We start from the raw sequence: 15,140 nt of genomic DNA on the forward strand, positions 1-15,140 counted from the left end.
CATAGCATTTCAAAAATTTAAATCCTTTTTAATAAATATGATAGCACTGCCTTTCATTTGATTAATATTTTTTAATCTGTGCTTAGCTATCTACTGTATCTGGGTTATGATGTCTTCTGGGCAAGTTAATAGTTTATCAGGGACATTTTGTATAAGAACTCATAGTCTAAGAATAACCTTGGATATAATAAACCTGAAAAATTCATTGCTAGGACAACACAATGCACAGGTGTAGAGAGATCCCAGCAACATGCATACTTCCTGTTATTATGGTAATAGAATTTTGGAAAATCTGGGTCACCTTGTTGCTCTGAAAATAGTCTCAGGAAGACCAAAGTTGAAGACCCGTAATGACCACCGCTTCTGTCCCCAGATTCAATGTGTCCTCATCACCTATATTTTCACATTTAGGAAGCTACATTAGCGAGGATAGGGCATATATAAGCTCACTGACTGTAGGAAATTAGAGAGCACCCAGATGAAGAATATGTTACATATAAACAAAATCACAAGTTTCTTTAATTTTCATTTTATATCTTATCAATTTCACAGAATAATATTTTATATTTCTATTAAACATTTCCACCAGTCATAATTCAGTGATATGCCAGAATATGTATTCATTTCTATAAATTTTTCTGGAAAATATTAGTTTTTGATTTACCCACTGGTAGGAATAATTAATAAAAGGATGAATTTATTTTAAAATTAGTCAGCAGTGGCTGAAGCTATACCCCATATTCAAGCAAAAATCTAAGGTTCTTGTCATCATCTCAGCATGATTACTGATGATACCAATTTTATTATTTCTTTCTATCAACAAGGTTAACAGCCCAATGATGACTACTATTTATTTTATTTATTATGTGCTGGATACTTTTAAAAAAGTTTTTCATGTAATAGCATTTACAACTTAGAAAATAAATAATGTAGATCTCTGTGTTATCCTCATTTTAGAGAGGGGGGAAATAACTCCAATTTGAGAAAAATAAAATTTGAACCTTAGATTTTGAATTTCATATTTCATGCAAGGGGGTTATTTGGAACACCTACTTCTCTATGTGGCTTATCAACAATATTTTAATAATATCTTTTGTATTCTTTTGGTGTCTGTGGTAGTAAATACTGTTGTTTAGAAAATCTGAATTACCAATAATAAAAAAAAATCTACTAAGGGATTCCTATTCCCAATATTTTAGTACATGAACAGATAAAACATTTTTTTCTGTTTTCTTCCCCTTTTTTTCTTCTGTTTTTTTTCTTTTGTTTCACACACTAACTTTTCCATCATAAAAAAGAATATTTAGAAAAAAATCCACAGTTTCACTAATACATCATCTGTATCCATATTTTAATACTTTGTTGATCCTTTTAAAATTTTATGATGATATTATTACAAAAGTGATGACTGTCCCTCACTAAAGTTTCATTTTGCCTTATTCCTTTAGAACTACTTCCTTCCTAATTCCCCAAAGCTAAGAATACTGGGCCACAAATACTCTCAATAGAGTCCCTACGTTAGAGATTCTGCTGAAGAGTAGACTCTTTTCTTTAAATGGCTGATCCATTTCTTGCCTTGATTTAACATATATTATGAATTTATACCTGAAATTTTAAAAGAAAAGGACTCCTAAATGCAAAGGACACTTTTTAGTCATTTGAAAGTGTTATGACTGGAATGTGTCCCCCTAGCCCCCAAATCTATACATTGAAGCCCTAACTCCCAGGATGACTAAATTTGGAGACAGGGCCTTTAGGGAGGTTAAGTACATTTGAATGAGGTGATAAGAGTGGAACTTTGATATGCTAGAGCTGGTGTCCTTATTAGAGCTGGAAGAAACACCAGAGCTTACTCACTCTCTCCCCCCAAGAACCACAGAGGAAAGGCCACAATGTGAATGTGACTATCTGCATGCCAGGCAAGAGAGGCCTCACCAGAAAATCAACCCTGACTGCACCCTGATCTTGGACTTGTAGCTTTCAGGCTGTGAGAAAATACATTTCTGTTGTTTAAGCCCCCAGCCTGTGATATTCTGTTATGACAACCAAGCGGACTAATATAAAAAGTCATCCTGTTTACACTAAGTATTTTTCACAAATCTGGTCTTTCTTTAAAGCTGTGATTGTTGGCAAAAAATACATCTAGATTCTAATAAATGGTGGTACTGTTTCTCTAGATGCTGTAGAGTTCACCTAAAAGAAAGAAGTCCAAATATCCATATGGCTAAAGAAGATGCATGAGGTTGATACTCAGATGCACACAACAGCAGTTTCTACTGCCACTTCCTTTTGCACTTAAAACTATCTATGACAATGAACATACTATTTTACAGGAGGAAGTGTTTATGTCCACACTATTCCTATTATACACAGTTATTCCTATAAAACTCCTATAACTGAAACATTATTTTATTTCTCATAACAATTAGAAACTTTAATTCCATTCAACATAGAAGAGAACTACCATGGATGGATCACAGTATACAAAAAGTCTTAGACTGGGTCTCAAAGCAATTCCTGAGCATTTATATTTCAACTTCCCTATGGCTTATATAAAATAAGAACCAGATAATAGTTATCTAACACAGAGAACAGAGAAGTTTCATAACTTGTCTTTTTCTGTGGTAAGATTTATCAAGACAGATTGGAGGAAAAAGGAAGGAGAAAGAAGCAAGACTGAAAGAAAGGAGAGAGGGAGGGAGAGAAGGAAGGAGTATAGGTTTCCTGTATTTTTACAGCCAGTAATACTTTTGCAATGACTTGGTTCCTGGATATAAGGCACATTTAAGGAAGACATCTTAATTCTATAATTTTTATAAGTGCTAAATTTGAGCAGACTGAATCAAAGCACCTATGTAATTAAGTAAACTTAGCCCCACTTGTCCCATTTCTTTACAGAATTCATCATAATCTCTCAAGCAGGTACAAAATATGTGTTTCATCCGCATATAAATAACATACTTAATTCTTATTTGCCTTTGAAACCATGAGTCATTAGCATATAAGCGACTGAAATGTATTAAAATAAATTAAATTTGTTTTATCATAATTTGTATGTGCCCTTATGTTAGAAAAATACATAATCTAAGAAATTTCAAATAATTTATAGTTACCATAATTATGATATTTTAAATATACCTATATTTATTAATATTCTAAATTGACACACTTTAACAGGTTTATTTTAATAAACTATGAAAAATACAGCTAACTTAAGAATTTGCCAATCAAGAGCTAATATTCTTCTTCCAAATGGAAGCAGAAAAACAATCCAAACAATTTTTAGACCCTGTTACAAGGTTATGCTAATTGGTTAGGGAATACGCATGACAAGAAATAAACAAACATTAATACTTTACGTTTTATAAAATTCTGTGAATTATTCATGATAAGGTCTAAGACTGCTAGGTTAGTGTGATAAATAATGACATTTCTGTCACAGATTTTTTTTTCATAGTATGTTAAGTAATCAACATGGGCCAACAAATGATTGGATTCTCCATGGCAGAGATGCAGTTATAAGCTCTACTATAATGCTAATTCATACTGGGAAAGTTAAGAAAACACATTATTGGTAAATCTATAGATGACACTGACTTTTAAAATGAGACCTGACATTTGCTTTTTCAAGCAGTTCTAGAAAATTGATTTTTATTAATGAAAGTTTCCTATTCACAAAAAGGAATGGGTTCCTGGAAAACTGATAACAGACATTTTTTTTTCCAAAGCAATTATTTACACTTGTTTAAAATATACACATTGCCAGGTCATTCCTCAGAAAGTCTAATTCAGTAGGTATGGAAAGGGCCCAGGAAACCGTCCTCCATGATGCAACTGTCCCACTGCATCATCTTTTAGAAATCCTTGGCCACAGCAGACATAGTTTCCATCTTCACATGCTGTATCATTTGGGCATTGTGTAAATCAGGTCAATAGATTGATGGAAATTTAAAAAGTTTATTTGACTATAGAGATGTTAAAATGAAATTCTGTCTGTACCCAAAATACATTTATTAGTCAGTTTTTGGTCTCCATTACAAAACTATTTCCAAAGTTATACTTTCCTAAATACAATAACAGAGGAGATTAATCAAACATATTACAGTATTTATAGTAGAATACCACCCCCCCATAAGTTATACATTTTCCTTGACAATTTGCAAACAAAGAGGTAAAGATATGGGAACTTCATCTCCGTCATTTAGGTTTACAAGAGAAAAAACTGAAAGTGCACCTGACTTTCATGTTGGTTTTGGCCACAGTGACTCATGATCTTCTTCTGATGTTAGAAAAGCAATGAACTCATTTGTCAGTTTGTAGACCTGTTTGCATGGAGATGCTGAAAGCTTAATTTATTCCTGGTATACTTTGAGAGCTACCTCAATGGCTTCACATATTTGAGATGCACGAACTCGTCCAACAACCAGATGGGAAAAGTGCTGAAGCAAACCTGCTTTGAGTATGTGAAGCATCAGGCACATGACATGCCATGTTATATTTTTAAACCCAGTTATTTATCGTAACGTTAAAGCTCATTTTGTAATGACTGTCGATCCAAAATTTTGTGGGATAATTTATAAATGAGAATAATAGGTTACTTTGTTTGCACAGCCTAGATATACAATATTTTTGCTTGAAAAATAATGGACCAGAAGTCTGGAAGTGATCCCGTGCTCTCCACAAGACAGGTAGCCAAGTTTCTGTTTTCAGATCTGACAATTGTTAAAAATCATCTCAGAAACAAAGTCATCCAGGTGCTTTAAAGACTTCAGGAAGATGAAAGCCTATCACCTCTCACGGTAATCTTCTCCTTTAACGCTTAGCTGAGGAGTCATTATTTATTCTTAATAAAACTGTGGCTGAGATTTAAGTTCATTTTATTGAACTCCACAAAAAATTTTGAATAGATAGTCAGTCTCCTATTTTAAAATAACCTTTCAGACATTGGGATCAATTTTGTCCCCAACCCTTGTGAGCTGTGGGATATTGGACAACAATAAAACCATACTTTTTTTAGTATAAAAATATTAAATATAATTTCATTGTACCTCTTAGTCCTTAAAGAATTTTTATTTATGTTTATTTAGTTCATTCTCAAAACAAACCAGTGAGGATACTCTAATTTTGCTACAGGCCAGTTTGTCATGTGTCAGGTGACAGGAACACATATGACCAAAAAAAAAAAAAAAAAAAAAAAAAAGAAGAAGAAGAAGAAGAAGAAAGAAAACCATCTGTTTACATGTCAGCAGTTACAAAGATAAACTGAAATAATAAACATAAAATATTTTAAAATTAATAAAGCACTGCTCAAGTACAAGGCTGTAACATAAGTAGCAATATAAGCACTATTATGTTCTTCCTTATTCCACTGGACGGAAGAAATTTTCACACTTACTGAGGTATGGGAAATCAGTCTGGCTTGCATGTGACTTGGCTTGAAATGGAACTCCCTTTCTTATGGCCTGTCAACTTCCATCATACATCTGCTTTACCCATGAAAAGTAAAGAATGCATTTAAAAATCAACCACGGAGGGACCGTGGTTCAGGCATCCAAACTGGAGCCAGGTGGCCATTGTGGATGACATTTCAGACATGTTCCTACGTTACTGAGAACTTGAATTTCCTGAGCTGTATCAGACTCAAGGACACCTCTGGTTGTTCTCAAAACAACATTTGCAAGTAGCAGCCAGCTGCAGCCTTATGGTCGCAAGGTCTCCTCGTGTAACTATGCAACCAATTCAGATCCAAACTAACCCTTGCTTGGCAAACACCCTTACTTCTTGCCAGCTCCAATTCTAATTCTTGACATGTGTATTTCAAAAAAACGTTAAGGAAACTAAGCAAAATAAAGTTAATTATAGTAATTCACAAAACAGTTCGTGCCATGAAGAACAACATAATCGCACCCAGTTCTTATATTAATCCTTGACTTTTATTTCTCAATATCCTATTTCCTCTTTAAGTGAAATGATATTACTAACTTTTATAAGTCGTAGGTCCAGTAACATTATATATTTCTACGTTTTCTGCAACATAGTTTTTTTCAAGTCCTTCTTATCCTTCCTGATTAAGTCTCTGTTTGCCTGCCACATACTTCTTTTACTTTCCTCTAATGACTTTTATCGGGTGCTTGATAGAGCATTTCTCTAGTTCAAGGCAATTTACCTCTAGCCATAGCTCTATGCCTATCACTGCTGATCCATAATAGAAACACAGTAAGTTTCTGCTGAATAAATGAATGAATAAACAAACGAATGACCTTGCAAAATCTGAACAACTCATTGGAACATATGTTGGTGAATCAAGGTACAAGCACACAATTTTTCATCTTCCCATAAAGTCCTAGGTTTAATCTTTCCACCAGGTGAGCTGGATGGAGTCACTGACTATGAGTTCATTGTCAGAGGAACAAATAAAGTATGTTCCACATGCTTTATAGACATCAACTTATTAATTCCTTTCTATAACTTTATGAGTTTATGAGGAAACTGAGGCAAAGAAGAGTGAAGTGACTTGCTCAACAAGATCTAAGTGCTAATAAGTGGCAGAACCAGGACCTAAACTAAGGAACACCCAAGTTCACACTCTTCATGGTTTTTGTTAAAGGGAAAAGTACTTTTAAACTCTTTATTTTAATATAATGATTTTAAAGTAAAAAACTCATATTAATTGCCACTGAAAGATTCTCTAAACCTGTTCAAATTCTAATTTATTAAGGTGATTCTTTATATACAATCATACAAAAGATTATGCACACACTCTCTTTGCTCTTACATTTAGACATTTCTTCTTAATAATGCAATTATTTTGATATTTATGTTACTAAACACAGGCTAACTTAAGTTGCAGGCTCGCTCATGTTTTCACATTTTCTACAAAAACACTTTCCTAAAAACCCCTACCTGAAATTACCAATTAGCTTTCTTGATTTGAAACAAGAGTAAAAGAAAGGTTCTTTGACTCAGTTTTAGAATCACAAAACACTTTTAGCAATTCAGATCACAAATTTTCATATGAAAAATCCTATATTCCTCAGAAATTTCTTTGAACAGAGTATAGACTGGCTTGTGGTATTTATGAACACATTATTTTAAGGAGCTAATTTTGTATGCTATGTAAACAGACATATTACATGGAGCATACTGTAATTAAATTTTACAGTGTCCACTTATCAAAAGTTTTTCAGGTATCACAGAATTTTCTGGAAAGAAAAGATGCCTTATTCCTACATATACTACAGAAATCATTTGACCTGTACAAAAGCTAAAGAGACATTTTAACCATTAGTAGTGGATAACAGAAATATTCTGAATATTCATAAAATATTCAGAGGTAGTTCCATACCTGTTTTATTGGAAAGTCTAAATGACACCATCTTATCAGGAATATTACACACATTCCTCACTGAAGCAATGCAGCTATAATTAGCATAGTCCTGAGGTCGAAGATTTTTTAGTTTTAAGATCTTTGTTTCACCCTGTAAACATAAAAAAGGTCATTAGAAAAAGCCAATGGTAACCAAAATGAATAAATGGATGAATCATGGCATTATATTTAAAATCATATTATCAGAAGATAGCTGATTTTCATTTTTAAGGAAAACATTCTAAATTTAAAGAAAAAGCTATTGCATTTAAAAATCATAATATAATGTGCTTGGACATAAAAACTAACAGACTACAATGAAAATTCATAACATTTTCTTTGCCAACTAGCCTCCTAAGTGGGAAAAATCTATTTCTGGTAGTAGTTATGCAAATTATTATGCAAAGATCAGAACAGTGTACTTAATAATGGAGTTTATTCAACAAACTCTGTAATCAATGCAGACTTCAACACGAAATGTTATGAAAGAAAGGATTCTGAAGAAGAGCCAATAAATGAAACACTGTTGGTAGAACAAAGTTAATGAAGTCAATCTAATGATAGATAATTAAATTTATATATATCAATATTTTGTGTATTTGGAGCAATGACAGAACATAGATCCAAAACTGCATTAAACAGCACCCAAGGGTGTTTCTATATTATTATTGTTCTTGTTATTTTATGTTCAGGAATTCAAGGTCTTTCTAGGTTTCCCAGGTAAATCTGCAAACTTGCAGACAGACTCAAATCAGGCTAGAAACAACTTACAAACTCTTGATGAGCCAAAAAAGACTGGGTAAAAATAATGAAATTGTTCAAAAGATAAAAAGAACAAACAACAATTAAAAAAAGAAAAAAACCTCCTGCCCAACTCAAATTAGGTCTCCTGGGATTTCTTTACCATCTAAAGTTACTAACATATCTCTTAAAGTAGTTCCTCTCACTGGTAACTTAACTACAGAGATGGTAAAAAGTACCCTAATGACATCATATTTGGTACAGCGATTTTCAAAATGCTAATTTTTTCCAGATAACATCTGTACAGAACCATGTCTTTCTTTTATATTACTTAAGTATCATCATTCAAGTCCTCAAAATTGCAATACTCTCATATATTCTTCAGAAGGATCAGAATACTTAGTGATTTAACACACAAAGACACTGCCTGTTCATTTGCAAAGAAAAGCTTGCCCACACATAGGCTGGCACACAGAGTCTTCCAAATGTTAAATGGATCTCTCTTTCAGTGTGCATGGGCATTTAGCCATAATTCCCTTCATTCTTTGTCAAAATTCATTCTTAAAACAGTCAACACCTTTAGCATTTTCCTCAATGAGATAAATAATAATCTTCTATCTTTTAACTTTTCTTTAGGAAAGACATTGTGTTTTTTCTATATAAACAATGCAAATACACCCCACAGAAATATACAGAGTCAGTGTGTGGTTCCCTAACTTATAGTTGAAACATGTTCTCAATGCATTACAGAGTTCTCATTTATATTTATATACTTATATGTTCATATTATCATCTATTATATATACTTATATACATTATATACATGTATATTCTATATACAATGCATAGAAAAGTGTGCTGAGAAAGCACAGTTGAAAGAACAAGAAAGAATCAGTTGACTCAGATAATTGTTAAATGAGATGATACATCTTACTCCTCCGATCTCTGTGACTGTCATTGCTTAGATTTCTTTACTTTCCTTTCTCCTCTCAACACTTAACTGTTGGCATTCTCTGGAATTCTGTTTGTTCCACAGTTACTCACACTTCATAAAATTCCCTTAAGTGATTTTATCCTTGCCGGTGAGTCTATACTACACACCCTATATTCCTGTCCTCTCCTCAAGTCTTTTTCCCTGTGCCAGAATTCTCCTTCAGGCTTCAAATGCATATGCCAAATTTTTACCTCAATCTGTCCATTTTGATGTCTCATAGATACCCAAAACTCAACATATCCTAAAATGAACTTCAAGTCTATTATTCTTAGTCTACTCTTCCTTCTTTAGTAACAGGAATCTTCGACTTTGAATTATTACCTCTTATTCATATATTCAGTATCTCCATTTCAGTTAGATTCTTTTATTGATCTTTCAACACGTTCACTCTTGAACATTCTTTTACTTCTTTCTAAATGTAATGCTCTAAATCTAACATCCAGCTGAGAAATTGCTGATTGTGCTAAGTATAGTTAAGAATCCAAGCAAGAATAATGATCTAGTCTAGAACCAGGACTTTTTTTAACATGCAAATCTGATCACGCCATTTCTCTGCTTAAATCAAATGAATGCCATACTATTGTTCCTGAAAATAAACATAACAGCCATTAGTATGACTATCAAATCTGTATGATAATGATCTGCATTCTCCTTGCTTCTCCAGTCTCCCCTCATTTTCTTAACGCCTTGCACACATCCAGCTTCCTTTGGCCACAGACCCTTTGCACATGCCTGGTTCTTCATCTCTCTAAGCCTAATCAGTTTCATTTCATTCTTAAATCTCAACACTCCTCACTTTCACATGTAAGTCCTTCCTTACTTTCTGGAAAAAGAGGAATCCCTTTTTGTAAGATCTGCTTATATCTTTTTATAACACAGTCTCATTTTTTCCCATTTATTTTAGTAATGGATTTATTTTCTGCCATACTCCTCCCCTTGCCAGTAAGACCCTAGAGGGCAGGGATTATGTTTGTCTTGCTCTCAGCAGTATGTTCTAAACACCTAGTGCAGGACCTAGCATAGAAGAGATACTTCTAAAATTAATACTTTTTCAATTAAAAATACTATAACTAGCTATCTTTCACTACTAAGGGCTTTTCTTTTTACACATTTATTTCTCCAGAATTTACGATCTGTTTGGCACCTGATATGAACTCAGTAGATGTTAATATATATTATATTATATCATATTATATATGTTATATATATTTTTAATATTATATGTTAATATATAACTCAATAGATGTCAATATTCTAAAAGCAATCATGCAGTGATATCAATTCTCAAATATACAAAGGATGAGCAGTGTCATTTAGATGCATATTTAATAAGAAAGTATCTTTATTCACATAGGATTAATTACATTCTGCCAGTATTTCTTGTTTCTGTTTCCAGTGATAAATTATTTTTTAACACATATTTTCTGGATACTGTTTCAATATTCCACTGAAACTGTATCTACTAATGTTATTAACGATGCTCTTTTGCTAAAATTCAATAAATCTTAATTTCTATACTTCTCTGCTTATTTCTAACACTTTAGATTACCCTCGCTACTTTGACAGCTCCTCTCGTGTAGGTAAAGAATTATAAATGTAATAATTTAGACACTTCTTGATTATATTCTATTTCATTTTCTATGTACAAATTTTAGCCTGCAATCATCTACTAATATTATTTCCTAGTGCAATCTGATCTATTATCATGGCTTCAATTAGCATCTATGGACAGATACCTGACAAATTTCTAAGCAAAAAAAAAAAAAAAAAAAAGGAAAAAAATCACACTTGAAAAAAATCACTAATAGTATTGCAATTAATGAAACCTTGCTTTTCTAAATTATTCCTGTCCTTTTAGTTGCAATGTTTGCTAACCATTACAGTCTTGCACTTGAATTTTTGCCCCCACCTGGATCTCTTAAGATAATCTATCCTGGTTTTCTAATTCATTTTGACCATTCTTTTTATTATTACTTTCATTTATTGACTTCTATTCTTCCTGCATTACAGCCCTCCTAACCCTCCAAAAAGCCACTTCATACTTGACCCACAAACAAATTAGAATCGTCTTTTCTGTTTCTAGATCATTTTTTTTTCTCTTAGATTTCCCCTTGACTTCTCTGTGCAAATCCTCTCCCACCATCTCTTTCTGTAGTACCTCTGACCTCTAACCTCGTGTCGTGTTCTCTGATAACTGTCTGATGAAGATTTTCATCAGTAAGACGTACAATGCCGCATCAAACTCAACGAGTTCACTGCTCCACTGATACTGCACCACCTTATGTAAGTTATCTCTTCTGATGTTGTGCTACTTTTAATGATCACCACTATCATTCTCCCAATAATCCAGGCTCAGAACTCATTTCATCATTCACCGTTCCCTGTTTCTCATTATCCCACATTCAATGGCATCAAGTGCTTTAGATTATTCTTTAGTTTTTCTTTTACAAATGGCCTTTGCTTTTCAATCTGTAGGCATGATACTTGCTTTAGTTCCTCATCAAACATTCGTTTAATAAATATGGCTTGGTAATGTACTGCCTACTATCGAGGACTGCCACTCTCCTTCATCTCTAATCATTCTGCCTGCTGCCACCATACATGCCTTCACCATGTCATTTTCATGCCAGAAAACCCTGAACAGCTCTCCTACTCCAAAAGGCCTCTTCAAAAACCTTTAGTGTGTCCTTTAAGACTCTATGCAGTCTAAGAAAAAATTCTTTTTTCTTATAACTCTCAGATTAGTTTATTTATTATTTTTTATTAATTTATTATTTATCCCTATCAAGTTAGTTTTATCACTATTTTGAGGTGTCTTTTTATCATTTCAAACTCTGCTGTTTTTTTTTTTTTTTAAAGAAAACTACCCTTTGATATGAATCGCTTCCTATTCCTATCTAAACTAAAGTGCAGTTCAAAAAAAAAAAAACCTGTCTTTCTTGACCTTTTCAGTTAGAAATAAATTCTCTTCCTTTGGAACTTTTACTGCATTTTTATATCAAGATATCTATTTATAACTCACTATTTAGTATTGGGTTATGAGTTATCATTCAGTGTATTAACCTATGTTCTTTAATTGAATCATAGACCCCTAGGCACAGAGTCATCTTATATCTCTCATAACACCTAATAGGGAGCCTTTTACATCCATTGCTTAATAAATATTTCTTGATTGACAGGATGTACTTAAATTTTGGCCTTCCCACTTATCATATTCTATAAGAAGTAATGTGGTCATAAAATGTAATCATAATGACTTTTAAAAATAAGAGGTACAAAAATATAAAATCTATAAAAATTAGACTTCATTCCACTGTGCACTCTGTCCTTCGCTTATGACACTATATTTCTTGTATCATTCTCATTACTTTCTCATTTCTCTGCCCTTTCTACGATACTTGCCACATTAATAATCAATTGGAAACTGGCTAATTCTTTCTCTGTAATTTTTCTACAGTTAAATATTTTCACTTGGACTACTAGAATAGATGCATGGTCAACTCTTCTGCTCCTCCCTATATTTTGTAAAAACAAATAAAAATTGTATCAGAGAAAGTCAATTCTTTCAAATTCTTTCAAATGTTATGCCACATTTCGTGTCTATCAAATTTTAAGAGATAGAAGCTGCTTGACTTAAAATTAACTACAACCATAGAGGAGGTGCTCAAGTTCTGTTTCTTGTGCTTCATACTGCTAAAAGGAACATGACTGTGTAAAAACACATCAAGCTGTAAACTTATGTTTCATGTACTTTTCTGTATGTATTTAACATTTTAATGAAAAACGCTTATATAAAATTAACTGTTGCATTATTTCAATGAACAGATAATCATATAATGCATACTCTATTCAAAGCACTATCCAAATGTTGGGAATACAGTGAAAAATACATCAGAATTTACATGTTTGAAACAATAAATATTTAAATAAAGACAGAGAGTGATTTTTAAACTATTAAACACTGTCAAGTAAATCAAACAAGGTATATGACAGAGAGATGGAAATGTGGTAAGATATTTTGGATACGACATTCTGAGGGGCATCTCTAAGGCATCTGCGCTGAAACTTGAATGACTAGAAGGATGTTTGAAAGATGAGTGATACATTATGATAACATGAATACAGGGAACCACAACTGACGAGACCCTGACTCGGTGGTAAGGTTGACCTGTTGGAGGGTTAGATAGGAACTCAATGTGGCTGGAGTGTAGAGCAGTGAAGAGCACTGAATAATAATATCAAGTTTCAGAGCTTGGAAGAGGCCAGACTAGAAGGGCTGTGAGAGTAGGTTTTGATTTATCCTAACATGACTTACTCTGTGTTTAATGTCACTTAACTCATCTACCTGATTTTTTTTTTTTTTTTACCAAAACTTGCCTTCTCTTGGAAGGCAAATATTTCTTGGAAATATTTTAAATATGATTTCTACCCACCATAATTGTTACCCATCAAAAAACAGATGCCCTTTCAGTTATTGTGACTATTTCCAGGCAGCCATTATTTCAAGAAAGAGTTTTCAAGCTAAAAACTCCTCTCTGAGACAGTATCTAAAAGTGTGTTTCCCTATGTGCTTTCTGTTTTCTGGGTTAATATCTTCTGTCTATTTATATCGGTTGTATTTGTCGATATGTTTACAAATGTTTCCTGTCATTTACATCATATATTCATATTAATACTGCCTTTTCCATTATATAAAACACCACCATTTTAAATTTCATCCCTGCTATTACTGCAGTATTTTGCATGTTATCAACTCAGTCAAGGTTACTGACAAGAAAAGAACAGAGTTAACTCATTGTCCTGCACATAATAAGTTTTCAGTAAACATTTCTGAACCATATTGACACTAATAGTAGTAGTGTGAATAAAAAAATTCTTAACATTAATGTAAGCTGATAGATAGGTTTAAGAGGCTGAGTTAAGGGCCATCCACAAAAGAATAGAACAGCCAATTATCAACAAGGGACTGTCAATGGGAAGTAAATCCCAAGGGAATATATAAAGCAACATCAAGTACATCTAAACCAATAGCAATGAAGCCAGAGCCATTAAAATACAGAGGTAATTTCTGAAACGAATGTGTTCTTGAAATATTTTATATACCTAAGTTTTTGTGGTTAGAAATGCTACTGATGTTTATGTTATCCAAAAGTAAAGAATTGGGTAGTGACTTTGAGATTTTAAGGCTTAAACAGCCTTATCTTTGAGATGATTCCCACTCTTTAAAAATCAGTAGCTATGGTCCAATAAATAGAATTGTTTTTCACAGCGTACCCTAGTTAATGCTAATGAAGAACAGAGCAGCAAGTGGGCACATGAGAAGAACAAAGAGAAGGAATAAATTTCACTGTGAATTCTAGATCCACAATTTCCCAAGGTTCAGCTGTTATATGATTGGAGAATTGTTTTGGATGAACTAAGATAATTTACAGGAATTATAGTCAAGAAACAAGTTTCCAAGATGTTTGAACCTATAGGACATCTAGGTTAATATGTAAGATTACTTTATGTAGCATGTCAAAGACAGACAGGGGCTAATACAGACAAAAATCTATAAAACGAATGTGGAAAATAACAGGCAGAATTAAGAAAGAAAATGAATCTTACTCACTTAATTCACCACATTCAGGAAAAATAAAAGCATTCAGGCAGACTCTTTTCCTCTCAGTAAACAACTCCCAAAGCTCAGAATATTAAAAAAAATCATAATGTGTAACAAAATTGAGAGTATATAATATACATGTGTGCATATATTTATGCTATCAAATGGCACATATGTATACTTATGAATATATGTCTATATTTTCAAAGATTTAGATTTACTACTCACTACTGTTTTATCACATAATATTAATATTAATTTGTTGATCATATAACTTTGATATTCTGTGATGCTGGAAGGTTTTCTGCATGTGAATTTCCATGATTTTTGAAAAGGAATTTTCAGTTGATTATTGTCTAATTGCATAGTTAATCTAATTAGCCTAATTATAACTAATTATATAATTGATGTAAATATGTCAAGTCTTGTAATTAATT

The 15,140-nt window shown here is 32.7% G+C and overlaps 1 protein-coding gene across 3 annotated transcripts in view; it reads right to left on the reverse strand.

Moving 5' to 3' along the window:
* The window catches only part of MDGA2 (MAM domain containing glycosylphosphatidylinositol anchor 2), a 697,006-nt gene that overhangs the window by 241,096 nt on the left and 440,770 nt on the right, over nt 1-15,140 (reverse strand). For all 3 annotated transcript variants that reach the window (XM_010976971.3, XM_031453665.2, XM_064485929.1), the window contains one exon: nt 7,346-7,478. In XM_010976971.3, the coding sequence (XP_010975273.2) occupies nt 7,346-7,478 (133 nt within the window). The remainder of the gene's footprint in view (nt 1-7,345; nt 7,479-15,140) is intronic.

This window comes from Camelus dromedarius, chromosome 5 (genome assembly GCF_036321535.1).
Source record: "Camelus dromedarius isolate mCamDro1 chromosome 5, mCamDro1.pat, whole genome shotgun sequence".
Taxonomy (NCBI): domain Eukaryota; kingdom Metazoa; phylum Chordata; class Mammalia; order Artiodactyla; family Camelidae; genus Camelus; species Camelus dromedarius.